Source organism: Penicillium arizonense, assembly GCF_001773325.1.
Source record: "Penicillium arizonense strain CBS 141311 chromosome Unknown PENARI_contig003, whole genome shotgun sequence".
NCBI lineage: Eukaryota > Fungi > Ascomycota > Eurotiomycetes > Eurotiales > Aspergillaceae > Penicillium > Penicillium arizonense.
Genome location: NW_019173280.1, coordinates 796329 through 822002, shown reverse-complemented (window position 1 = coordinate 822002; position 25674 = coordinate 796329). Strand labels below are relative to the sequence as shown.

At 48.6% G+C, this 25674-nt stretch overlaps 9 protein-coding genes across 9 annotated transcripts; 6 read left to right on the top strand and 3 right to left on the bottom strand.

Annotated features, from left to right (window-relative positions):
- Positions 1-1476: 1476 nt before the first annotated feature.
- Positions 1477-3928, bottom strand: PENARI_c003G09159 (MFS transporter/fungal specific transcription factor domain-containing protein; the record flags this gene model as incomplete). Its single annotated transcript, XM_022628640.1, has 3 exons — positions 1477-2046; positions 2106-2355; positions 2601-3928. 3 exons carry the CDS (start codon positions 3926-3928, stop codon positions 1477-1479), a joined length of 2148 nt encoding a protein of 715 aa, XP_022491528.1.
- Positions 3929-5289: 1361 nt separating this feature from the next.
- PENARI_c003G08392 (MCT family MFS transporter) lies at positions 5290-6704 on the top strand (the record flags this gene model as incomplete). Its single annotated transcript, XM_022628586.1, has 3 exons — positions 5290-5474; positions 5533-5674; positions 5745-6704. 3 exons carry the CDS (start codon positions 5290-5292, stop codon positions 6702-6704), a joined length of 1287 nt encoding a protein of 428 aa, XP_022491782.1.
- Positions 6705-7441: 737 nt separating this feature from the next.
- PENARI_c003G00937 (uncharacterized protein) lies at positions 7442-8746 on the top strand (the record flags this gene model as incomplete). The annotated part of the gene is made up of 1 exon (XM_022628063.1): positions 7442-8746. The coding sequence occupies one exon, from the start codon at positions 7442-7444 to the stop codon at positions 8744-8746; it is 1305 nt and encodes a 434-aa protein (XP_022492041.1).
- Positions 8747-9462: 716 nt separating this feature from the next.
- Positions 9463-10818, top strand: PENARI_c003G07077 (NAD(P)/FAD-dependent oxidoreductase; the record flags this gene model as incomplete). The annotated part of the gene is made up of 3 exons (XM_022628495.1): positions 9463-10266; positions 10315-10617; positions 10672-10818. 3 exons carry the CDS (start codon positions 9463-9465, stop codon positions 10816-10818), a joined length of 1254 nt encoding a protein of 417 aa, XP_022491370.1.
- Positions 10819-14100: 3282 nt separating this feature from the next.
- PENARI_c003G06243 (uncharacterized protein) lies at positions 14101-17454 on the top strand (the record flags this gene model as incomplete). The annotated part of the gene is made up of 4 exons (XM_022628432.1): positions 14101-14385; positions 14443-14704; positions 14757-16954; positions 17062-17454. The coding sequence occupies 4 exons, from the start codon at positions 14101-14103 to the stop codon at positions 17452-17454; spliced, it is 3138 nt and encodes a 1045-aa protein (XP_022491836.1).
- Positions 17455-19080: 1626 nt separating this feature from the next.
- Positions 19081-20169, top strand: PENARI_c003G11633 (glutathione S-transferase family protein; the record flags this gene model as incomplete). The annotated part of the gene is made up of 3 exons (XM_022628809.1): positions 19081-19636; positions 19691-20028; positions 20164-20169. 3 exons carry the CDS (start codon positions 19081-19083, stop codon positions 20167-20169), a joined length of 900 nt encoding a protein of 299 aa, XP_022492123.1.
- Positions 20170-20820: 651 nt separating this feature from the next.
- On the bottom strand, positions 20821-21189 carry PENARI_c003G00855 (uncharacterized protein; the record flags this gene model as incomplete). Its single annotated transcript, XM_022628056.1, has 3 exons — positions 20821-20851; positions 20912-21011; positions 21093-21189. The coding sequence occupies 3 exons, from the start codon at positions 21187-21189 to the stop codon at positions 20821-20823; spliced, it is 228 nt and encodes a 75-aa protein (XP_022491422.1).
- Positions 21190-21995: 806 nt separating this feature from the next.
- Positions 21996-23105, bottom strand: PENARI_c003G10693 (metallophosphatase domain-containing protein; the record flags this gene model as incomplete). Its single annotated transcript, XM_022628745.1, has 1 exon — positions 21996-23105. The coding sequence occupies one exon, from the start codon at positions 23103-23105 to the stop codon at positions 21996-21998; it is 1110 nt and encodes a 369-aa protein (XP_022491845.1).
- A 609-nt stretch (positions 23106-23714) lies between these two features.
- On the top strand, positions 23715-25649 carry PENARI_c003G07800 (serine/threonine-protein kinase; the record flags this gene model as incomplete). The annotated part of the gene is made up of 5 exons (XM_022628546.1): positions 23715-23869; positions 23917-24722; positions 24812-24884; positions 24932-25166; positions 25212-25649. 5 exons carry the CDS (start codon positions 23715-23717, stop codon positions 25647-25649), a joined length of 1707 nt encoding a protein of 568 aa, XP_022491636.1.
- Between the last annotated feature and the right edge of the window lie 25 nt (positions 25650-25674).

Sequence of the window (25674 nt, the reverse complement as noted above, 5' to 3'; positions counted from 1 at the left end):
GATCACGATCCTTTTAACTACAGTACCAGGAAACACTGAACCATTGAAAAAGCTTGTGCACAGTCTCAAGTTTAGTTCGGTGTGGGTCGACAGCTAAGATCTTATCCTATACAGTCTACCGACAACACACACTTTATTTCCCACTATTTCCCACTAGTAAGGTGATGGGGCTGCAGTACAGCCAGGCGCGGTCAGTTTGGTGCTTTGTTTCGGCGAGAACAGGTTCTGGGTAATGCAATTACTGGTAAATAAGTTAGGCGACGATAGGGCCAGTGGGACTCTCGAGGACCCCATAATAGACCCGGCACAAATAAGATCTCGGGTGCCCCTATCGCTCCACATTGTTTAACCAACAATTTTCATTGCGTCTCACTCTCTTCCATGTTTTCGATGTCTCACAACGGAGCGTACCTGAAACAGTGACGAATATTTACCAGGGATCGAGACTGAGAGTTTTCCCTACCTATCAATACAACCAATACCAGTACACTCCAATGTTGTCACATGGAGTGTTCCAAGGTTGCCAGGGTCCACATTGGAAAAGTTCATTCAGCAATAAAAGCCGATGAGTCTGATACCTCCAATAACACATGTGATAGTGCCTAGCAACCATCGATCGAATCTCAAAAGTTGGGTATGTTCCACCCAGATAGGCTTAACTGCGGACGATCGCAATCACAACTTGGGCTGTGGCTGAGGCGTGCGAATCGTCTTGACCATCCTCCTCCTTTGCCCCACGACCTACAGTTACATACTGTCCATGTGCATACGGTACACTGTCGATAGAATTATTGACATATAGTCAGGATAAGGCTTTTCCCGTTCCATTTTAGTTGCTCGCCCCTTACCGCTTTTCGCTCACTGAGTAAAACTGAGCATGCCCCTGAGTCTTATATAAGCAATGAAATCGCTCCCTGAACATCATGCCAATGGAAGGGTTAGGATCTTTTACTTTAATTAACTACTCAATCTACGGTGACTAAGCACCAAAATCCGTCGCACAATATAAGTGTGTTGTTACGGCCCCTTTTGTGTGGGAAAACGGCAAAAAAGAAAAAATGCGTGGTGTATCCGAATGAGTGGAGCTTTATGAGGTGGAGATATCGAGAGTCGACTGTAGCAAAGCCGAGATGATGTTATAGATCTGATTTTGGACATTGGGCTTGGAACTTAGATTATGCTAACAGTTACCATCTGCCAATTGCAATAACTCCAAGCCTCGACTAGACGCTCAGGCCCATCGATTCTTCAGCACTCGGACCTTGACGTCCTCTGTATTTGTGGCGACAAAACGATCCACCCACATCAGATCTCTACCTGGCGCGTCCGGCAGCTCGAACTCAAACTGCGAAAAAAGATAAACAAGCACACAGTGCAATCCTAAGTAGGGTTTGTTCGTTCCAATGCACGCGGGGCCCTCGGCTAAACGCAACGCTCCATTTTCCGATGACCTTGCCCTGTTCGCCGAGCCGTCTCTCAGCCCAGGTCGTTGGCACTACTATCGCCAAAGGCACAGGTGATGAATCTTGAGGCACTAGCCACCATATCAAGGGCGACAGAAGCTTGAGCAACCGAGAACGAGGCTTGGAGATACATTCCAGTGCCAAGGCCGGTAAGGACGCTGTATCCGTAGATATAGGCAGCGCTTGTGTCAACACCGACGGTGTAGAAAAGGGCGCCACCAGTGAGCACGAGAGCGCCTCCAATGGTGTACCATGGCATATATAGACCATATGCAGACATAACGCCGACATTGACACAGATCATGACGATGCAAGGAGTAATGAAAGTCAGCAGCCCAACACTGGCGTCAAGCGCACCATCGCCTCGGGTGAACTGGAAGAAGAGTGGAACGAAGTAAACGGGGACGAAACAAGCTGTACCGGCTGCCGATGTGCAGGCAAAAACGAAGAGCATCGTGCGGGACTTGAACAACTCTACTGGCACAATCCGCCGGGTAACGGTGGTACCGATAGTGAAGGCCTGCTGGAGCAAAATGAACAGCACACCTGAGCAGACGAACAAGCCGATGATGTTCCCGCTTGCCTAGGCCCAGGTCAAGCCACCAAAAGAGATAGCCATGACACCGGATAGGAAAGCCCAACGCCAGCCGACAGAGCCTGGCTGAAGCCTTTTCCCACAATTGGGCCGAGGACCATGCCGAGACCCCAAGTCATACCGGTGCTGGCTACATACATTGGCCGCTCTTGTAGTGTGGTGGTGGCTGCCAGAAGTGTGATCACACCACAGTATAGTCCAGATCCACCGATACCACAAAGAACACGGCCCACGATGAGGGCGTCCATATTAGGTGCGGATCCGCAAACCGCAGATCCGATCTCGAAGATGGCGACGCTGATGACTAGGTACCACGCAGATGCTCAAATTGCACAGGCCACTTCCTCTTTCAAATGCCTCTTGAGCGCAACGAATCCAGGGCACCAAAGTACTAGAGCCCGTTTGGAGTGCTTAGAATATTCGCCCGAGACTTTGGGGTATTTTGATTTGGGGCAGAGATCCTGTCTTTTACTCACCCCCTCGTCCACTGGGCCGAATAAAAAGATTAGGACCATACTTTATCCTCCCATTGTCGTACAAACCAAGAGCTTGCAAGTCCAAAGTCCATGTTTCCATCGTTCATAAAGTCGAAATTGATATCATCAATAATGGGGATTGCCAATGCGTCATCGCCTATCCCGCATGCCACATTGGGATCCATAGTAACTCTTGAGAGTAAGTTAGCAGCTGTGGATCTCAGTATGTCATGGCAGACTACGAGACTCTCGCTTGCAGACTTGACAATAGCATCTTTGGTTGACGAGTTGCTGAGCATGGCATCCACTTGGCCCATAGCCATACTCACAAACACATAGCCCTTCACGTTTGTCTCGCCATACCAAAGTCTATCCTGGGCATACTGAACGAGGTTCCTCGCGTCTTCCAAGAGCGGCTCCCTGCGTGCCTGATTGCGTTTCTTCAAAAATGCAGAGCTCTCGTTTTCCAGCTGTGTGATTAATTCCAAAAATATCAACATAGCGCCAGACGTCAAAATATCTCGAAACATGCCTCCACCAACAAGCAGTAGGCGACGGTATATCTCGTCGTCAAGCAGTGAGACTAGATAAAGCGCGGCATCGAGGCCTGCCTTTGACGAGTAGCTGTTTATCGGATTGTGCGCGGCTTTGACTGCATAAGGAAGGTGGAGGCACAACAGGAATCGACGGTGAAAATGGTCACACCAGCTATATGGAAATTCTGTCGGCCACAGGTCCTTGGCAACCGACCTGTGGTGATTAATGGAGACAGTCGCATTGCGACAAACCGACGCTAACTCCTCTCCGAGACGAACAACGCGATCATATGGAGGCTCCTCCTTCAACGCATTGATGACCCTAGCAGCCTCCAGCCTTAAAAGCACGGATGCGGCCAATAGACACTGGAATGAAGCCCGCGTTGGCGTTGAAGACATTTCCTTAGAGGACTCCCGCTGCATTTCGTTGTCCAAATCTTCGTCGTTGATATTTGAAGGCGGCCGGGTGTTAAAATCATCACCAGTGACCATGGGACGCATGCCTGAGTCCAAAGCAGCCTGCACATTGAGCTCCAAAATTGTGTACCAAAGTCTTCTTCGCATCTCCTTTTGTAGCCGCGCCATTCCTCCTAGGTGGTCGGGGTCTTGATGCAATCCCATTTGTATCGCCATGCGCATCAATGAGCCAGCTGAGATCCAGACTAAATCTGCTCCGACACAATTCACCTGGCGAGCGAGAAGAAGCAAACAATAAATTTGTAGTCCCTCTATTGAGAGGCGATCTTTTTCAATGGGTGCAGAGACCCAACTTTGAGCGACATGAATCCAGCTGCGGGATTTGGCGCGCAATTCCCGCTGCAAGCCGGCATCTTCAATCAAGGAACTTGCATTAGACATCACTAGTATAAGGATCACCACAAAGGAGGTCTTTGCAGTTCCCGGATCCTTCATATAGCCCTCGTACTCTGCTCGAAATGATGGAAAATGAAGTATCCGCAAACATGATTCGAAAGAATCGAAGTATATTTGCACCAATTGGTTCGTCACCGCAGGATCGGGGAAGGTTGGATATATGCCGGCGGGCAGTGGACCTCGACTAGGGCGTTGTGATTTGATGTCGCGAGCGAGCTGTTTGCATTTCTGCAACACGTCTGAGATCCCGGGAATTTGACTGTCACTTGTTTGTTCAGGTGTCATGGGTCCTATATGGGTTATGGGATCCAAGTTTGGCAGTCTTTCTGCCTATTTTCATTCGCGATGTTCATCAGCAACGGCAAAGGAACAATATGAAACAGAGTAAATGTGCGCATACCATATGAAATGTGCTCATCCAATGGCCATGACCAAATATTCTTGTCTTCGATACGGTACCCAAGATTGGACCAGGTGCAGATGAATCTTGTGGAGATTCCGTCGTTTTGTGGCTGGTGGGGAACGTATTGTGTGGTTGGTGAGAGCCTCCGGCTCTCACAGTTAAACCCGTCTCAGCTCCACCTGTGGTGTCTCCGGGAGCCCTTTGGCCGGCGATATAGTCAGGAGACTGGGATTGGTTCAAGGGGGGCGCGTCTCCTCTACTAACTTCAGCCGCAACGGAAAATTCTGGCCTTCGGCTTTTCTTCTCGTTTATCGTTGTCCGGCCATCTCCTGGGTAGGTACACAAGTCGGAGTTACGTCGTGCACACTGCCCGCAGGGACTATTCCGGTCACATTTGACCTTACGGAGCCGGCATGGAGCACAAGCCAGGGCTGGACGACGGCGTTTCCCGGGTAATGGCCTCGGAAACATTATTCGTAGGCTCGAACAATGGTAAATGGTAAAGATTCGTTATCATAACTCGGAGGTAACGATGTGTCGTCAAGGATATGAAAAGTCCGGACGGGGGATTACCTAAGAAAGAGTCGTTAACTATTATCCAGTATCTCCGGAACAGGTTCAGACCTGCGAATCACAAAAGAGCATGCTGCTCCACAATTTACCGATATTCTGTTCGCCCCCATTTATCTCCGAAGGATGCGGCGATGGTCAAAGTATGTTTCCATATCACTGAGCGGAGTTTTCGGCGGGCTTCAATTTTGGACTCGGACTAACTGCAATTTCCCGAGTTGTCCGAGCTTGCAAAATTTGATTGACTGGAATATGTGGAATATTAAAAGCATTGGACGATGCGCAAAGAAAGTTCTTTTCTACTTCATTTTATCCACCGTTATTGATTCAACTTGCGTTACCTTTCACTTTCCTTGGAACTGTAACCAATATCATGCAGACCCCTACGGATAACAGGGACAATGCGATTGTCCAGGAAGGTAGCTTTGGTAGTACAGAAGAAGCCAAAGCAGAGCAGCCGCAAGTCACCTTCCCGGAAGGTGGACTTCGTGCATGGAGTGTTGTTGCTGGAGCCTTCTGCATCTCCTTTTGCACCTTTGGCTATTTGAATGCATATGGGTAAGTGTCATCGGTGTAACAACTAGCAGAACTATCACTAATTTGTTCGTCGATATAGCGTCTACCAAAACTACTACTCAACGCATCAACTCATAAGCGAGTCTGCATCCACAGTTGCATGGATAGGATCTGTACAGACCTGCCTCTTGCTCGGCGGGGGAATAGTGGGAGGTCCTTTGTTTGACAAATATGGCGCAAAGGTAATTACTTTCGCATTCCGACTTATGAAGTGTATTAATTCAACAATCTAACGATTTGCAACAATGATAGGTCATATGGCCCGCCGCGATCGCGTTTATATTCTCCGTTATGATGACCTCCCTTGGCAAGGAATATTATCAATTCATGCTGGCACAGGGTATTCTTGGCGGACTAACTTGTGGTATCATGTTTTCGCCGGCAATGGCCGCAGTCAGCCATTATTTCCAAGCGAAGAGAGGTGCTGCACTTGGAATAACTGTCACTGGCTCTTCGCTGGGAGGAGTAATCTTCCCGATCGCATTGAGCAAAATGTTTGAGAACGAGTCCTTGGGCTTCGGTTGGACAGTGCGGATCATTGGATTTATCATGTTAGCGATGTTGTCCTTGTCGTTGGCTACAGTTCGACCACGTCTACCCCCACGAAAAGGCAAAATCCTGATGCCTTCTGCTTTCAAACAAGTCGCTTACTCCTTGTTTTTGGCCGGGATGTTCCTAATGATCTGGGGCGTGTTCACACCGTTCTTCTATCTGACGGAATATGCCATCGCACAGGGAATGAGCGCCAACTTGTCTTCCTACATTCTTCCTATTCTCAACGCCAGTTCGGTCTTCGGTCGACTCCTACCTGGTGTGCTGGCGGACAAATTGGGGCGGTTCAACACAATCTGCTTCTTTGGTTCATCGACGGGAGTCCTCCTCCTTTGCTGGATCGCTGTCAAATCAAACGCAGCCATTATCGTCTTTGCTGCCCTTTACGGATTCTTCTCGGGGGCGATCGTCTCCCTGATGTCCCCTTGCATCGCGCATCTTTCGCCCACACCCAGTTACATCGGTACTTACCTCGGTATGGGGATGGCTGTCATTTCAGTGGCTGGCCTAACGGGAACACCGATTACAGGTGCGCTGATCGATCACTACAACAGTTATACGCAGGCGGCCATCTTCAGCGGAGTTTCGACTCTGGTTGGTGCGGCGTTGGCTTTTGTGACAAAGCTGACGATGGAAAAAAATCCATTGGCCCGAATTTGAGATTGGGAAAGTCTGCATAAGCATACTAAAGTGATTGCTGCCAAATCCCGAACAACCCATGTATATATAGACTGCTTCTATCTTTGTGATTAAAATAATTATTGACTGTATTCGAAATCAAAACTTTGGGCATACTGAACGAAAGAATATAGTTTCCTACCTGAGCCTTATCAAAACTTGAAGGACATCAAATTATTGTTTTAGAGCCAAGAATTACTCGGTCTAATAGAGACGATCTGACATTGTATTGATTTAATGACATGGCTCAGCCAAAGGGCGACGATAGTAACCGAAGAGAAAAACAACAGGTTTAATTTAACATTAACTTTGATTAATTGATTGATTGCCCGAACAGAGAAAACTTCATGTTCCGATCTTCAACAGCCCGAGGGCCATAACCCCGATGCTCCTACCCCCGAGAACTCCGCTTGCAATAAGTCCAGAATTGCCATTGGTTCATGTTTTCTCCTTGACCGAGCCATTTAATACACCTCTCGGAGATGATGTCACGTCGTTGGATCACCGGCCGTAACGACGGAGATATCGACCATGCCAGCTCGGAAGAAAGCCACCCGATGTTTTCTTTTATTTAAACCAGCTGTACCGACTTTGGAGAGAACACACCAACACTACCTGCGGTACTACGACGTGACAGCACTATACAGCTGTCACTTGAGTCAACTGTCAATTGAGTCAACCATTGTGCCTACTGCTCATTTAGTCCTTCCTCTCACGCTATGGCACCCCTGAAAGTCCTCATCTGCGGTGGAGGCATTGCCGGTCCTGCCCTCGCTTTTTGGCTTTCAAAACTTGGCCACGATGTTACAGTCGTCGAACGATTCCCTAGCCTCCGTGCCAGCGGGCAGCAGCTCGATCTACGGGGCCCCGGTATCCCAGTCATGAAGCGTATGGGCCTCGAGGACCTTTTCCGCTCCCAAAGCATCAAGGAGGCGGGCATGCAGTTCGTCGATGACCACGGAAAACAGAAGGCTTTCTACCCAGTCAACACGTCGGGTGAGGGATTACAGAGTTTCACAACTGAATACGAGATCATGAGAGGAGACCTCTGCCGCATGTTGTACAATGTTGGCAAGGCCCGTGTCAAGTACATATTCGGTGTACACGTCGACAGTTTTGAACAAGGTGCCGACTCAGTCAGCGTAAAATTCTCAGATGGAAAGGAGGATCAATTCCATCTTTTGGTCGGTGCGGACGGGCAAGGATCGCGTACTCGGAGGATGATGCTCGAACCCAACGCCCCAGATCCGTTCCACTTTCTCAACCTATACATCGCATACTTCACAATTCCTCGAGAGGAAGGAGATGAATACATGAGCACCCTTTACAACGCTCCAGGAAAACGTTTTGTTTTCACTCGAAGACATGCCCCGGACACGATCCAGGCATATCTCGGCTACTGCACTGCTTCGGACAAATTGGATAATGTCAAGAAGAGCGACATCGACGAGCAAAAGAAAGCCTGGGCTGAACTCTTCGCCGATGCTGCTTGGAAAACACCGCGAATAATCCGTGATATGCTGAATGATGAGGCGGCAAACGACTTCTACTCCCAGGAGGTGGGACAGGTGAGGCTGAACTCATGGTCTCGTGGTCGGGTGGTCCTTGTCGGGGATGCTGCTTATTGCCCATCTCCAGCCACAGGTATGGGTACCACATCGGGCCTTACCGGTGCCTATGTATTGGCAGGGGAGATTGCCAAGTACTGTGGTTGTCTTGAATTTTCTGATGGTCTGAAGGACCCTCTTTTTCATGCTTTGAGCGAGTACGAAAGAAAATTCCGGCCCTTCATGACAGAGGTACAAACGCTGGGACCCGGCATGCCAAACATTGTAGCCCCAGAGACCCAATGGGGCATTTCTGTGATGCACTTGATCTTGTGGCTGGCTGCGTTGCTAGGCATTGATGCAGTTGCGCAATGGTTTCTGCGCGAACAGAATTCATGGGACCTGCCATACTATGAGGAGTTGGCTATTCCTACTCAGGGGAGACCTGAGTCTGCCATTGCTAAAAAGACTCGCTGAGTCTGGGTGAAAAGATCGGCGGGCTTGACATAGACAATTTAGAATCTTGTTTGGAGTGATCGCAGCTCGACAGCAAGCACTCAGGTGCCGAATGGGGCTAGCTTTCTCGCATGGCTTTTGGGCATCCTGCGCATTGTATTTTAGCCAATTCTTTTCCACAAAATAAATACTCGAGCTTGTTATGACAAGTCATTATCCGCATAGTAGACTCGGTATTTCAAGCAGGCTTCGTCCCGGCGCATACCACACAAGTAGGTAGTCTTCCATAAAACACTTGCCGTATCTCGCTCAGATCCTGGGTCACCAGTAGCTCAACGTGGATTGGTTGATAATACTTATTATTCTTTGCTCGATTATTCTCTCCCCATGATTCACAATCCATCTCACGTGTACGTCGTTGGGCTTCAATTTTGTGAAGGAAGTGTTGCTTCACATAGTACGGGCTCCATTTTACATATATGATAAAGTACCATTGACCATAAAGACAGAATTGATAGTCAGCAGCAACAAACGAAGAACTAATAAAAAATTATACAAGTAAATAATAGAGTGTTTTAGGCTTCGGATGCTCGGCTTTCGTTAATCTCGACGGAGATAACCAACGTGGCTCGGCCGAACTCTTCGGACATCTATATGCCAAGAATGGTTACGAAGCAACATTGTTAAATGAGTCTCATAAAACCGCACATCCCTGAACATGGATTTGCATCAAAAAAATGATCAACTCCACGATCCTCGTATTCAAGTTCGTGGGAGTAGTCTTCGTTGCTGTTGGCAATGCCATCAACCAAAAAGTCGCCTCCATGATCCATCGTTACCGTTACAATCCGGTGGATTCTCCTAAAAACATTGTGATCATCGGAGCTTCCTTTGCGGGATACCACACCGCTAAACTGCTGGCTAACTCTGTGCCGACCGGTTACCAAGTCGTCGTGATCGAAAAAAGCTCGCATTTTCAGTTCACATGGGTGTTCCCCCGTTTCTCGGTGGTCAACGGACACGAACACAAAGCGTTCATCCCCTACGGGCCCTATTTCAAAGGAGCACCTAAAGGGAGCTGGCGGATGATACAGGATACCGTCCAAGAGGTAGGCCCGCGCACGATCTTGCTACAAAGTGGAGTCAAACTAGACTATGAGTTCCTCGTTCTTGCAACGGGCTCCCACGCAAGTTCTCCCTCTAGGCTCAATGTGAATGAGAAGAACGAAGGAATCAAGGCCCTGCAAAACTTGCAAAATCGGATCCGGAACGCGAATGATATGGTGGTAGTGGGCGGGGGACCTGCTGGCGTCGAACTTGCTACGGATGTCAAGAGCGTCAACCCTCATAAAAATGTGACGTTGGTCCATTCGCGGAAGACACTGCTGAACAACTTTGGAACGAAGGTCCATGACGTTGCGCTAGAGGCCTTGGAAGGGCTCGGTGTACGCGTGATCCTAGGCGAGCGGATCCAAACTCATGGCAAGGATGACGCGAGTGTGGTGTTGGGGACGGGGGCAGCGATCCCCTGTGATTTATTGGTATGTAAACCTTATTGGCATTCTGGATGGAGGCTTATCCGCCCTAAGGTTCGATGCACTGGCCAAAAGGCTGCGTCGGATATCATCGCTGAGCTTTGCCCCGATGCTGTCTCACCCTCGGGCGGCTTTGTGAAGGTGAAGTCTTCATTGCAGATTGCGGACGACAGGTTCAGCAATATCTACGCAGCTGGTGACATCGTTGCGTCCACCGGTCCCAAGAACGCTCGCTCTGCCATACGACAAGCAGAGTTTGTGAGCAATAACATCCTCCGCGCGATTCAAGGCCAATCTCTCACCATGTATCACTCCAATATGTTGATGGAAGGCGGCATAGAGTTGACACTTGGATTGGTAAGTGGCCACATTGACCGGGTTTTGCAACGTACAGGCAGCTGACTAGTACAGGATAAAAATGCAGTCTACCTTACAGACGGCCTGAGAGACATGCTTCTGACCTCCAAGTCGAAGGAAATCGCGTTGAAGTCTGAATCTTGCTGGAAAATGATGGGGGCAACGCCATTCTTGGATGAGGTCTGGGAAGCGGCTCAGTGATGAAGTGAAGTTAGACGGCGTGTTATATCTAGAGGTGGTCCTCAATGGAGGCTGACTAGTTATACTCAGGTTCTTCTGTGTCATGTTCCTTGCATTTCAGTACATTAACGCGTTTGCCTGAGTGGTCTTGTTCTTCAAAAAACAACCCTGCACTAACAAGAACATGGTTCAGTTCGGTTCCTTGAATAGTACTACTTCCAGAGCATATGTATAATTGCAGTGATTGCGGAGTTTTCAACCATGTCTCCCTCAGCCTGGAGTACTTGAGTCAAACGAAACCAGCAGCTTCGAACTCATCACTCGCCACCACAACTTTATTCGACTTTACTAGGATCAGTTTAATTTCCCTCTACATGGGCCTCAAGGAGTGTTCAGGGAGGTACATTGGATAGACGCGATTCTTGCCGAGGTCTGTCCCTTTCACCCCGTACCAAAAAAAAAGAAAGCACGAGAATGGCTACCCTTATGCCCTACAGATATCGCTCCGCTACCGACGTCATTGTTCGAACCACCGCCTACCACCGCCTACCACCGCAGAGACTACTGTCTGTCCGTGATCTGAGCAAGACAGATGGTAGACTCTCTCAACCAGTATCAAAGTGTAGTCCCGCATGGACTGAACCTCTTCTGCGCCTTATCACGAACACGACCTGCCATCTACATTTCTCTACTAGACCTTTACAACCCATTGTGCATCAAAGCATGCAGTCTTTGCTGCGAATTCGGCGAATTTATATCCCTCCTAACTTGGAAGCCAACTCCTCACCAGTGCATTATTACTCCATAATGGACAAAGCACTTAGCAAGCTGATCAAACACCTACTTGGATACAAAAATGCGATTTATCGGGCCAATGACTGCTTCTTTGCGAATATTTCGAACTACCCATAGTTTCTGCAGTAACTGAGGAACAGTCCCTGTGCATGGCTTCTAACCCGAGAACTTGAATGTCCAGGTGATGAGTCAATTTGGCCTTTGACGGTGGGACAATGGCTAAGCCCCGGGTCGTGCCAGCCGGTTCATATCTGCGTATTCGGTATTCAAAATGGCCGAATTAGAAGGGAATTCAAGGAGGATTATATTTTTACTACGTAGAGAGATTCGTCCAGAGATAAGGTGATTGTTTTGTAAGTGACCCGAAGTCCCTCTTTCAATTGAGCGCGTTGTAGATTGAAGTCGTCCATTAGCCGCTGCCTGAGGGTATGTCGAGAAGTAAATGGAAGCGCGACACCTAGGATATTAAGGAATATCTGCTAGAAAGCTAGAGATTTAATTGTTGAAAATAGTTGTTTATCAACGACAATCTAGCGAATGATATCCTTCTCTAGCTGTTGCTGGCAAGTAAGTTTCTCTTCCTCTCTGTTCCCCCATATGGTAAAAAGAGTACCCATTGGCTTTTTAACTTACTTAGGAATTGAGATACTTGGGGGATATATAGAATGCTTGCGTGAGAGGTGGAGTGTCAGGTTGCTAGTAGTTCCTGCCTCTTTGAATCTGTTGTCATCCAGCCATATTGCTTGTCGGTATCTTAGTTCACGATAGAGCATTGAATATCCGTATCTATCAGCTTCCGTTTCTTATATTTCGTTATATACCACTCACGAGGAACCTAAACCTGATTGAAGTAAGGCCAAAATCATCCTTCCTTCTTCGGCTTTTGCATGGCCTCGGAGGCATACGAAACAATCGAGGAATCGGCAGCTGTCGAGCCTATTGAGTAGGAAGAGATTGTGATAAAGATTCGTAAGGGTTGATCACGAGGTCAGGGATATCAAGGAAGGTATCAAGGTCCGGTAGAGTTGATAGTCCAGGGTTCGGACCTGATAACCGGTCCTCAGGCGAAGCCTCACTATCGTAACCATCGTTCAATGCGACGTAGTTTGACGCTTGCCGTGGGTTTCCATGACAATCGGTAATAGAGGAAGGTAACTCTAGAGCACAGAGTAGGCAGTAGATTAAGCGGTTGTATAAATAGGAAGGAAGCTCAACAGGGGCCAAAGGAGGCTTTTTCGTTCTGCTGAATTCCTACATATCGTATTTGATCTCCGATAGTGCCCGTGTAGACTTCGACGGCTGTTTCATCAACAGCCGTGGCGGGACTAGCTATATTTAGAGCAGAGGTTGCGAATTAGTAGTCATTTCCTATTTAGAAATACATGCGACTGAAAATCGGATATCTGCCGCGGATACGAATATCGCCAAATTCGGAGTCGAATATTATTCGCCGTGATCTGGGAGGCGGATACGGATATCGAATATGTTTATACATAGCCATAATGTCGACGAAGATTCTGATTGTATTCTTGTCTCATTTCACAAGCACCCCCATTAGGAAGACTCTGTTCACACCCAGAACCCATTCCCATTTCCCACAATAATGCAAAATAATGTAAATATTACCTTTTTAGGCCGGATTGCGTACATCTTTCGGTCTTGACAAAATCCACCTTTGTCAGATTTTCCAATGATGTTGGTCCATGGGAAATTTAAATGGGAAATGTCGAGGTCTAGGGTCCCGGATTATCTCGCGGATTTCCCCTGACCGAGACATTTTCCTGTGCTCCTTTTGCATGAGAGGGGCAGGAGGCATTTAAGCTTTACAATAATTATGCAATTATGAAAACCATAAAATGTATAAATGAGGCATATGCATGCGGAACAGGTTGGCGGCCTTCTACACCGTCTCAGAATCCGCGGTTCAGGAATTCCATAGCACACAAGAACAGCGGGTTCCAGCAAAAAGTCTATCTATACACTTTCCAGCGAAAATCTACACGAAATGGGTTGCTCTGACTTTTCCGGGATGCCACCGCAGGCACTATAGCCAAATCGAGTAGATCTATCTATGCTCACCAGCTCTACTTAGCCCCTGGGAAACCTTATGAATGCTGCATCGGTCTGATGGGTGGTCGATGCCGGAAAATGCTTCCTTCATATTAAATTGTATAACGTCATAAATTGGATGTCCGCGGTTTTGAACAATATCGGGCGCACATTTCTCTGAGGGATCAGCATAGAATGATCGGCCATGCTACATCTCGTCTTCTTGGCAATACATATATTGCATTCCGAATAATTATAAGTTCATAAAATGCATAAAATGCATAAAAAAGGCCTAGCTATAATAAATAGAGAAGATGAACAGCGTGGCTGTCTGACTATATATAAACGTTTCTGTTCTACCTCCGTTCCATTACAAGTCAATTACACGTTCACACGAATATATCAGCTTGCAGCTTCCCACTTCCACAGGTGAATCTCCTGCCAAACAACCAAAGCATCATGGGTTCTATAGGCCTCCAGAACCGACTGCTGTGCCGTGTTGTCGATGAGCTGGCGGAACGCAGACCAAAACAGCTTTTCTGTGTGCACCCCATTTCCTCTGATATCTCTGCAGGGTGGCGGAATATCACATTCAAAGATCTTGCCGGGGCGGTGAACTACGCAGCCTGGTGGATCGAGAGAACCGTTTGCCTGCACAAAAAATCTGAGCCCTTGGCTTACATGGGTGCAAATGACATCCGCTATATGATATTCGTACTGGCATGCATGAAGACTGGACATGTGGTGAGTGGACACGAATATCACCTGTTATAATATCGCGTTTTTTAATATTCCATGAAGGCCCTGTTACCTTCCCCAAGGAATTCCGAAACCGCATTCCTACACGTCCTCAGCAAAACGGCATGCTTCAAATTCGTATATAGCGTTGAGAGACGGACACAAGTCCAAGGTCTCCAACAGAGACAGAAAGACATCCAAGGATGGGAGATACCTGGGCTGTGGGAAATGTTTGACAATGGCGTGGAAATATATTTCTACAAAAAGCGATTTGGAGATGTGGAGAATGATCCGTTGGTCATCATTCATAGTTCAGGAACATCCGGTTAGTGATAAGGAAGAATATCTACTCGTTATCTGGCATTGACACCTATTAGGGCTTCCGAAACCGGTTTACTTGACAAACGGGTTTTGGAGTGTCATGGACAACCTGCCTTCTCTACCAGTTCCACCAGGCAGGTGTGGTAGCGCGTTGATGAGTCCAGCCAGAGAAGGCAAATCTTTCTTCACGATGGCTCCGTTCTTTCACCTGATGGGTCTCTATTTACCTACACAATCCATCTTTCACAACATCCCTTTTGTTCTAAGTCCAGAAAAGCCAATGACAGTGGATCTGTTGGCTCGCATTCTGGATGAAAACGCCCCAGAAATGGCAATACTCACACCGTCTCTCATCGAAGAGTTGGCCTCAACCCAAAAAGGGTTGGATACGCTCAAGCGGTTTGAAATGATCCTTTTTGCAGGCGCGCCGCTGTCGAAGGATGTTGGTGATATGCTATGCAAGGATATTGATTTCCAAACAGGCATGGGTTCCAGTGAAGCTGGGTTTGTTGCCAATTTAGTAGTCAGTGACAAAGCTGACTGGCAGTATTTCGAGTGGAATCCGGCATATGGGGTTGACATGCAGCACATCATGGACGGAACATACGAGCTGGTGCTTCAAAAGGGAGAAAACCGTGATTACCACTGCATTTTTCACACCTATCCTGATATCCAGGAATATCGAACGAAGGATCTTTTCGTTCAACACCCCACAAAGCCCAGTTTATGGCGATACAAAGGGCGTCTTGACGATGTTATCGTGCTCAGCAACGGCGAGAAATTTAACCCGATCGAAATGGAGAAGGTCCTTGACGGCCACCGTCTTGTGTCTAGAGCTCTTGTTGTCGGCCAAGGCCGATTCCAATCCGCTCTGCTCATCGAACCAGTCTGGCATCAGTGGGATGAGTCATCCTCCTTGAGTTTCTTCATTGATGAGATTTGGCCAACTGTCCAAAAAGCAAACGAGATTGCACCTAGCCATGCACGGGTTTTGAAAACCAAAATTGGACTAGCCTCGAGAGCCAAGCCTTTCAAAACCACCCCTAAGGGCTCCATTCAACGTCAAGCTGTGGTCAAGGATTATGCGGAAGAGATCGATGCCATATATGCCCTTTCGGACGAAGAATACCTGGGTGTAATTCCTCAAAAAGCATCCCTGGAGGATATCATGCGATACATCCAGTCCATCGTGTCCGGCTTGCTCTCAGTCGACCATGTTGGAGAGACGAGCGACATTTTTGCCATGGGCCTGGACTCGCTGCAGACCCTTCAGCTCGGCAAGACCCTGCGAGGAGCCGTTCGTTCTCTCCGACCTGAGAGTGATTTTCAAGCAATTGACAGTCAAAAACTATACTCCTATCCATCGGTTAAGCAATTATCGGAATATATTTACTGTCTTGCGCATGGTGACGAAACCGGTGTTGATATGGGAACCGATGACGACTCACGAAGACGTGCGAGGATTGCCGCGCTTGTTGAGAAATACACCAAAGATCTGCCCCAAACTCGAGTTACTGAATTCAGAAGAGATGGCAACCGTGCCGTTATTCTAACAGGCTCCACTGGATCATTGGGGAACTACATCCTGAGCGAACTTACCAAAGATCCTACTATCTCGAAGATTTACTGCCTTAATCGGTCAGACGATGCTGAAACGAGGCAATTGAAAGGTTTCGAAGGAAAGGGGCTTGAGATACCTCCAAATTTCGTTTCCCGTGTTGAAATTTTTCCGGCCAGATTTGGTTCCGAAAAACTTGGCCTCCCAGACCAGGTGTATGAGAAACTAAAGAAGTCGGTCAGTACCATCATCCACAATGCATGGAAGGTCAACTTCAACCACAAAGTGGAGGCCTTCGAGGATACCCATATCCAAGGCGTCCGCCGGTTGGTCGACTTTTGCATGGAAAGCACCAACAAACCACATCTCCATTTCATTTCGTCTTTCTCGACTATCGGAGCCTGGAGCCAAAAGCACGGCCCCTCCGTCCCAGAAATCCCGCTAGAAGATCCGGATGTGGCCACGCGGCAGGGATATGGAGAGTCTAAATATGTTTCTGAGCGTATCTGTGCAATTGCGTCTGCCCGTTCAGGAGTGCCGACCAGCATTTACCGAGTTGGTCAGATTGGAGGACCAACTGCTGAAAAGGGTCTCTGGAATAAGCAGGAGTGGCTGCCCTCTCTCGTAGCAACCTCGAAGACACTCCAGCAAGTCCCCAATAGCTTGGGAACCATGCCAGTAGATTGGATTCCAGTGGTACGTTCAACCCTCAGCCATAACTAAACAACTCCACCCCAAACTCAGACAAAGAATATCCGAGCCCAAACCTTTGTTTGGCAGCCGCTGATTTATTATTTAAAAAGGACTCGCTCGCCAAAATTATTGTCGAAATCACCCAATCCCGACAGAGTACAGAGATTTCACTGCGTTGTGCGGCTTTCCATCTCGTCAACCCTTCGGACGCATCTTGGAAGACTTTAATTCCCACTATTCAAAAGTACTACGCGGTCGATCCTGTCGATCTGAATAGCTGGCTGGAATCCCTTGAAGGGTTTAGCAATCCCACCGAATCTGACCTCCAGGATAAACCGGCACTGAAAATCATTGATTTCTTCCGAGGACTGATAGGGAAGCAGGGTCCTCCAAATCCTCCTGCGGAGACTACGAGATGTCAGGAGGCCAGCCAGACGATGCGTAGTCTCGCACCAATCGATGCTGCTTTGATGGGGAACTGGCTGAAGCAGTGGGGCTTTTAGGCTAGAACAAGCAGAATTCCGAATGGGCTCAATTTGATCAATCCTTTCTTGTTAACTAAGGTCAGCCATCATCCACACGTTGAGGCCTGATGATTATAATGATTTGATAGGCTTTGATGACGAATGTGAATATGGATCGTAGTGCTGAGCCAGTTCCTGACGATTATTGTCTTCGTTGATGCCATCGTAGAAGACTGTCTAGATGTGTACGGAACTCTACCAGTGGTATGAATTCTAAGGAGTTGCTTTCGTTGTAAGCAACACTTGATTAACATTTGAAGCTTCGCGCACCATATCAATTCCTCAGAGACATTGTACGAAGCGATCTACAAAGACAAGCTTTATGAGGTGTATTCTGGAAAGACATTCTTTTCCCGTGATGTCGAGTTCGATGAAAGAAAGGACCCGACTGATGCTACTCATCGAAGGCAGGACAGGCAACGATGACCCTCCATCGCCTGTCTTTCCTTGACAGTCACAACCAGGCATTACTTACACTGCCACTCCCGTCGTCAAGCGAACCAGGAGCTCCCAATTGGCGGAGCCTCCAAAAAACTCACAAACAATCAATCTTTCTACATTATTGTACACAGTGCACAGGCATCGCCATGGACAGTCCATGGGCATGCTCAAAATGTCCATGGACATCTAGGAATTTTAGCCAACCATTGTACAGTATTTAAGTAGGGCTAAGCATTAGTTTGTGATACATCATCTATGCTTTTACGAATTATCCCTTTATACGGGTGCGCGGCCATTTGCTACAGTCGTAAGTCGAAAATACGCAAGGTAGGTATTGGATCTACTTCCTTCCCGACGTGCCTTAATTTCCTACATTTCTATCAATCCTGAAAATGTGGCGCAACCTAGCCGCTTCAACGCTGGCCCTTCACCAGCCGCCACCTCGTCGCGGGATCAGACAAGACTCGCCGGTGCCCCTTTCAACCAGCTCCGAGCCAGTGCAACCAATTAATCCATTTGCCACTGTCGTAATGCTGCGAGTGAACAGTGTTGCATGGAACATTTCGCCGGCTCGACCAGCTGAGCTATTCTGTCGTCGGTCACTATATCTGGACTGGTGTTCAAGACTTGACGCTCTGACGCTCTAGAATCTCAGCTTAAATAAAAGGTCGACGACATCCACTGTGTGTTTTGTTTGGCCGAGGATGAGGAACAAGCAAACGAGTGCGTGATCTTGCGTTGCGATCAGTGCCGAGCGCTTTCCCATCTAGCCTGCGCGAAACAGTGGCTGGAAAAGCGACGTACAGGTTTTGGCAGGTCATGCTGTGTGTGGTTAGTATGGATGATGATCAATATAGTCGAAACGAAGGCCGAGTTCGATATGTACATAATCGGATTAGTCACGGTCCGTAATTTTTGCAATTACCGGCGTTACATGTTTGGCAGGGTGATAAGTTACATGTAATCCATCAGCAAAGGGTATTCACTCGGATGCCGGAGCACGGGAAGAGTGTTCTCGGATCCCGGGTTTTAAGAATCCGCCACGGGATCCGGGTAACCGACGATCATGGTGACAAGGACCACCACCGCTCTTCCTCTCAACACGGATTTTCTCTTCGTTGATGATTGATCTTGAAATTGTTCATCTTTCTTTCTTGATTCACGATGGCCGCAGTTAATCAACACCCGATCGTCTTATTCCATTACCCTGGATCGCTATGGGCTGCCAAAATCACCGCATACCTTGCCCTTCGCGGAATCTCCTATCACGAATGCATTCAACCAGGTGTCATGCCGCGTCCTGATCTGGCGGGTCTTAACATTCATTACCGCCGGATCCCTGTCCTTGCGATCGGACGAGATATATACTTCGACACTGTCCTTATGTTGGAGAAGCTTGAGCAACTTTTTCCCGGGAATACGTTAGGCGCAAGAGATCCAACGTCACGAGCTTTGGAGAAGACGCTCGAAAAATGGATTGAAAATGCAGTCATGCCATCGATTATCGGTTCTTTACCCCCCGCCTTCCTGGATAATGAGCAGATGGTAAAGGACAGGCGACAGTGCTGGGACTCTGAAATCAGTGTCGAAGCTCAGGAGAAAGGGCGACCACTTTCTTTGGTAAACCTTAGAACACATTTCAATTTTCTGGAGAGTCTTTTCTCCGATGATAGGCATTGGGTCCTATCTACCGATAACCCTGGACTTGCAGATATCCATAGTAAGTTGGCCGGTTTTCTGACAGTTATGAAAGAACAGACTGACCATCGTTAAGCCGCGTTTGCTCTGGATTGGATTCTCGGCATGCCAGGGGCTCTCCCGGAACATTTTTTCTTGGATGAATTCCCAAAGACATTTGGCTATCTTAAGCGATACAGGGGAGTGTTGGATGCTGCGAATATCCAAGGCCCAAAACCAGAGTCTCTCGCCGGTCCAGATGCTGCCAATTTGATAATCGAAAGCGATTTTGTCGAGCCCGAGGGTGATGTCGAACATGATCCTACCCTTCTAAAGAAAGGGCAAAATGTTGCTTTGTGGCGCACCGACGAATCGGCTTTCTCTCGTTCAATAAACAGGGACTTGGGTAGGCTTTCGGCTCTGACATCACACGAGGTAGTTATTACAACAGAAGTCACATCTACAACACGGGGGATTAGACTTCATGCACCGCGATGGGGATTTGCTTTAGAAAGGGCTACCTGATAGTCATCATCGGAGCATTCTTTTGTCAGTTAATTATCACATCAGCCTTAGAAGCCACCTTACTCGACTGCTAGCTATAGAAGCAGCTTAATAGAAAGAAAGAAGTCTAAGATAATAAAATAGCTAGTTTATAGGGATATAGTGTCCTTATATAGCTAATATTTCGAGCTCGAGTCGCCCGCCATACTTAAAAGAACAAGGATTTTGACCAGGCTATCCGATAGCCCTAATTGGATGGCATTCTCCGCCTTCTTTACGCCTGATAGACATGACACATTATTTTGGGGACAAAGGGATCCTCCAGAAAACGAAGGAAGCCCAAAATATCGTCAACGCACTAACCATCACAGAATAAATGGCCCTGTGGTGTTTTTCTCTATTGGATATGGTCTAGATTGAGTTGGACAAATCAGGGCTGCTCATTAAGCATTACCAAGGGATCACTGAGCACTCACTGAGCGATCCCGGAGCACGCACTTGGCATGCCCGAGGAGTAGTCTGATCACGACTGGGATTAGTCATCATACACGTGACTGAATTGAGCGTGATCACTGAGTAGATGTAGCATCCTAAGCCTGAGCGCCCTGAAAAAGCGGCGGCAGCCCAGATAGGAAAGCCCCTACACGGTAGACAAATTCTGTCTATATAGGAGCATATACATTCACTCATATCAAATTCATATCTGGTATGCTAAGTCCTACTCTAGTTGGAGATATTCTCAGAAAGCTTCTTGCTACAACGAAATATCCAGTTAGCAGCAACCAGCAAAAAGAAAAAAAACAAAAGCACATACCCAGTAGCCTTCTCGAAAGCGTCGCGGACACCATCAGTGACCTTCTCCTGGGTGCTGCGGTCGAGGCTGTAACCAGACTTCTTCACACCCATAGCGAAGGCTAAAATATGATATCATATTAGTCCATGTCCACAACAGTGGATATAGAACATAATTAAATGAAACAAGCCACATCACATACCCTTGTCAACATAGTCGTCATTTTGCTGGTTGTTGTTCTCCTCCTTGTGCTCACTTCCGCCGGTGGCCTTTTCGGCAGCGTTCTTGAGGAAATCCATGGTGATGAGGTGAGGAAGTAGAATAGAGTTGATAGGGCTGTGTAAAGTAAGATCAAGATCGATCGCGAGGGGATAGTCAGTTTATATACCCAGGCTAGCTTGCACAGCCCTTACCCCCCTACCCTACCCCCCTCTTTGAAAGTCAAATCTCTCGGCGCCAATACTTACCCACACGCTATCTATTTGCGAACCACTGCTTGGGGTGGATATATACTAGCGCTACTGTATGCAACTTCATTTGCACATGTTTGGGGTTGCTTTGGCGAGGGGATTGGACTGTTGGGTTTTATAGCCTGGCTTTGAGGGCCAATCAGTTAACAATGTTGGTGGATGGTTTGGTGCAATTTATATTTCCTCTTTTGTGTCTGCAGCCACTGACTAGGGGGTTTGACCTATTACTGACAAGCTTAGGTTAGCTAGCTATTGTTATTATCCATGGATCACAGTGGAAATACCCGGAGTAGCTCAAGAAGCATGTTGCTTGCAGAGACGAAAAGACGCGATCTCATTTAGCCAGGCCTCGGCTGGAATACAGCTGTTAACTTATATCACCATCTACATGTGTCTTTCATAAGCTTTGGGTTCTAATTCGTCGCCCTTCGATCGATTATATACTTTTGAAATTATAACTATTTGCTTGCTATACTAAGCAGGTCAACAACTCCGCTGGGTACTGCAACACCTTGGAGCTTGCGAGTAAATGCTCAGCATAATCGAATCCCCCAGAGTAAACAGCCCAAGCATTATATGGGGCGTGTGGTATGATAAAGAGCCGAAACCCACACGCTATGCACGCTGAACAAGAATTACAAATTAAAAACCCTAGGTGGGTTCCCCAACCTACCACTACTGCTATACATGCAAGCAGCATTCACCATCCACCCACCACCGCGATTCTCCCCTCCCCAAACATGAGCCCAGACCACCCCTAGAATGCCATAGACCACCACACGAGCCGCATCCGCCCAACCAGACAGATCGAACAAATCACGCAGGAAACCCGCCAACGAAGCCAAGCGACCATATCTTGCGCGAGGGCGGCGCGACGCACAGAGCCGTTCCCAGGCGCGCTGGGCCTCGTCCCAGAAGATCGGTTCCTGACCGGAAGACTCGTGGACGTGGCCGAAGACGTGCAGGGCTGGGCGCACGCGCCAGGATTCCGCGAGGAGGTTTGGACAGCCGGTCGAGTAGATGGGGGATAGGTCGAGATGGGATTGGGGCGGGGTGTGGGTGACTAGGATGTCTGTTTCTTGGGGGACGGTGCCCGACCAGGCGTCGTGTTGGGGTGGGTAGGTGAAGGCGTGTTCGGGGCCGAAGGGGACGATGGCGGGTATTTGGGGCGCGCCGTAGATTGTTAGGGAGCGTGGGCGTGTGCTGTTGAGGGGTGTTGTTGGGGTTGCTGCTGAGGAGCCTGGGAAGGTGAGGGTTACGGCGGAATGTTGGAGGTAGTGGATGTCGCCCCAGTCGATGTGGGAGGCGCTTGGGTCGTTGAGGGAGTGGATTGAGGCGGTGGATGAGGAGACTGCGGCGAAGGGGGCGCCGGTTGAGGTTGGCTCTTCTTTGTCTTCTTCTCGGCGTGAGCGTACGTCGAAGTAGCTGTCGTGGTTGCCGCCGATGGCGATCTTGTGCGGGTGTGGAAGGCTTCGGAGCCAGTCGACGTTGGCTTGGATCTCGCGCGCGGAGCCATCGTTGCTGAGGTCACCGGCGTGGATGAGCAGGTCTCCATCAGGTATGTCGGGCCATTCTAGAGTGTGGGTGTCTGAGATGCAGACTACGCGGATTGGGCGGGCGTCTGGTGGAGGGAGACGAGGTGATCCGCGAAGACGGAGGAGAGTTTGGTGAACTGGATAGAGTAAGGCTACCAGTGGCGAGGCGATGAAGTAGTCAGGGATTGGGCGACGATCGAAGGGGCCCATGGTGGTTGTAAACGTGAAGTTCGAGATGCGTCGGAGCTAAAGTCATCTGTGACATCAGGAGATGCAAAGGTCAGGCATAACTGGCAGAATATATACCTAGGTATATGGAGCAGTCAACGATGTATGCAGGAAGTAACCCAACAGCCAACGCAGCATATAAAATAATAAAATACTACGTGATGAAGTTCTTCGTCATCACGCTATAGGCTATTTATTTTCTACTCGATGCGTATTCGCCACCACCTGGCTGCTTGCGGAAGAGAGTTACTTCCGAGACAATCTTGGGACTTTCATCTGGACATACCTCTCTTCTCTCGATTTTGATCATCTCGCGATTGATACCTAATAGGTAACGACCGGATTGCCCAACGAGTGCTGGACGTCATCTCCCACGTCGACTGTCCTGTCGACTATCAACTGTCAACCGTCGACAACACACCAACTACTTGTCTACTGTCTACTATCAGCTACTGTCGACTACTGTCAACTATCAGCTATCACCACCTGGATATCACACATAGTATATTTGACGGTGTAGACTCATCCACCGCCCTCCTACAGAGCCAACCAAAAGCCGTGCCCCGCCTCTCCCTCTCAAATCTCCACACCATGGAGGGAGTCGATCTTACCAAAGCAATGCTCAACAAGGGCAAACAAATGGCAAGTGTCGCTGCTTCAGCTGCCAATGGCAATGGCGGCAAGAAAAGGAGAAAGGGCACTGATTTGAAGCCCATCGTCACCAATGAAGGAACCCCCACTGAATCGTATGTGATGTTTTCATGATGGGCTGGCCCATGCTAACTCTTCCCAGCACCGGTGCCGCTCCAAACTCCAGATCCGGATCGCGCTCGTCGTCTGCGTCGTCGGGCGAAGAACTCGAGGCCACTGCCGAGGAAGAAGACTCTGAGGATTACTGCAAGGGCGGATACCACCCGGTCGCGGTGGGCGAAACATACAACAATGGCCGCTATGTGGTGGTGCGCAAGCTCGGTTGGGGCCATTTCTCTACGGTTTGGTTGTCAAGAGATACCACGACCGGAAAACACGTTGCGCTGAAGGTCGTTCGGTCGGCCGCACACTACACCGAAACCGCGATCGATGAGATCAAGCTCCTCAACCGAATCGTGCAAGCGAAACCATCCCACCCCGGTCGGAAGCATGTCGTCAGTTTGTTGGACTCGTTTGAACACAAGGGACCGAATGGTGTCCATGTCTGCATGGTGTTTGAAGTCCTTGGCGAGAACTTGTTGGGATTGATCAAGCGCTGGAACCATCGTGGTATCCCGATGCCGCTCGTCAAGCAAATCACAAAGCAGGTGCTGTTGGGCCTAGATTATATGCACCGCGAGTGTGGGATCATCCATACAGATCTCAAGCCGGAGAATGTGTTGATCGAGATTGGCGACGTCGAGCAGATCGTCAAGGCGCATGTCAAGGAGGAAGCGAAGAAGGAAGCCAAAGAGGACAACCGGAATGGCCGTAGACGGCGGCGCACCTTGATCACCGGCAGTCAGCCGTTGCCTAGTCCTCTCAACACCAGCTTTAGCAGCTTTGACTTCAAACATAGCTCGTCCAACTCCCATAGCAGTCTCAGCCAGATCGTCAACGAAAACACAGGTCAGTTTTGGCTACGCCTTCTCTTGCGCCTCTGTTGCGCCTCCTGTTACGCCTACATGCACATACTCACACTCATTCGGTACCTGCAGATACCCCGTCAATGAAAGAGCTGCTCGGCGTCAAGGAAGAAGATGAGAAGCAGTACCAGCGCGAGAAGACCGCGTACGTCCCTACCCCCACTGTCTCTCTCAGCCGTCTAACTTCTGCAGTGATCTTCTGGAGCGAGAAGTGTCTGGTATTTCTCTTGATAAAGGTTCTACTAAGTCCACAGAAGAAGAAATTGACGCCAACATCATCTCCGTCAAAATCGCTGATCTAGGCAACGCATGCTGGGTCGGCCACCACTTCACCAACGACATTCAAACCCGCCAATACCGTTCACCCGAGGTCATCCTGGGTTCTAAATGGGGCGCGAGTACCGACGTGTGGAGCATGGCATGCATGGTAAGTGACATGCACTATCCCAAGCGAACATATCTAACTGTCCAGGTCTTTGAATTGATCACCGGAGACTACCTGTTTGACCCACAATCAGGGACCAAGTATGGCAAAGACGACGACCACATTGCCCAGATCATTGAACTCCTCGGTCCCTTCCCCAAATCTCTCTGCCTGTCTGGAAAATGGTCCCAAGATATCTTCAATCGCAAGGGTGAGCTGCGCAACATTCATCGACTCCGCCACTGGGCCCTGCCCGATGTCCTCAGAGAAAAGTACCACTACTCGATGGAAGAAAGCATGCGCATCAGTGAACTCCTACTACCCATGCTGGATCTGTCACCAGAGAAACGTGCCAATGCCGGTGGAATGTCGTCTCATGAGTGGATGAAGGACACACCAGGGATGGATGGGATTGATCTAGGCATTCCCCCTGGAACCCGCGGAGAGGGCATTGAAGGCTGGGCTACTGAGGTCAAGAAGCGATGAAATGTCTGGTCTCCTGTTCCAATTT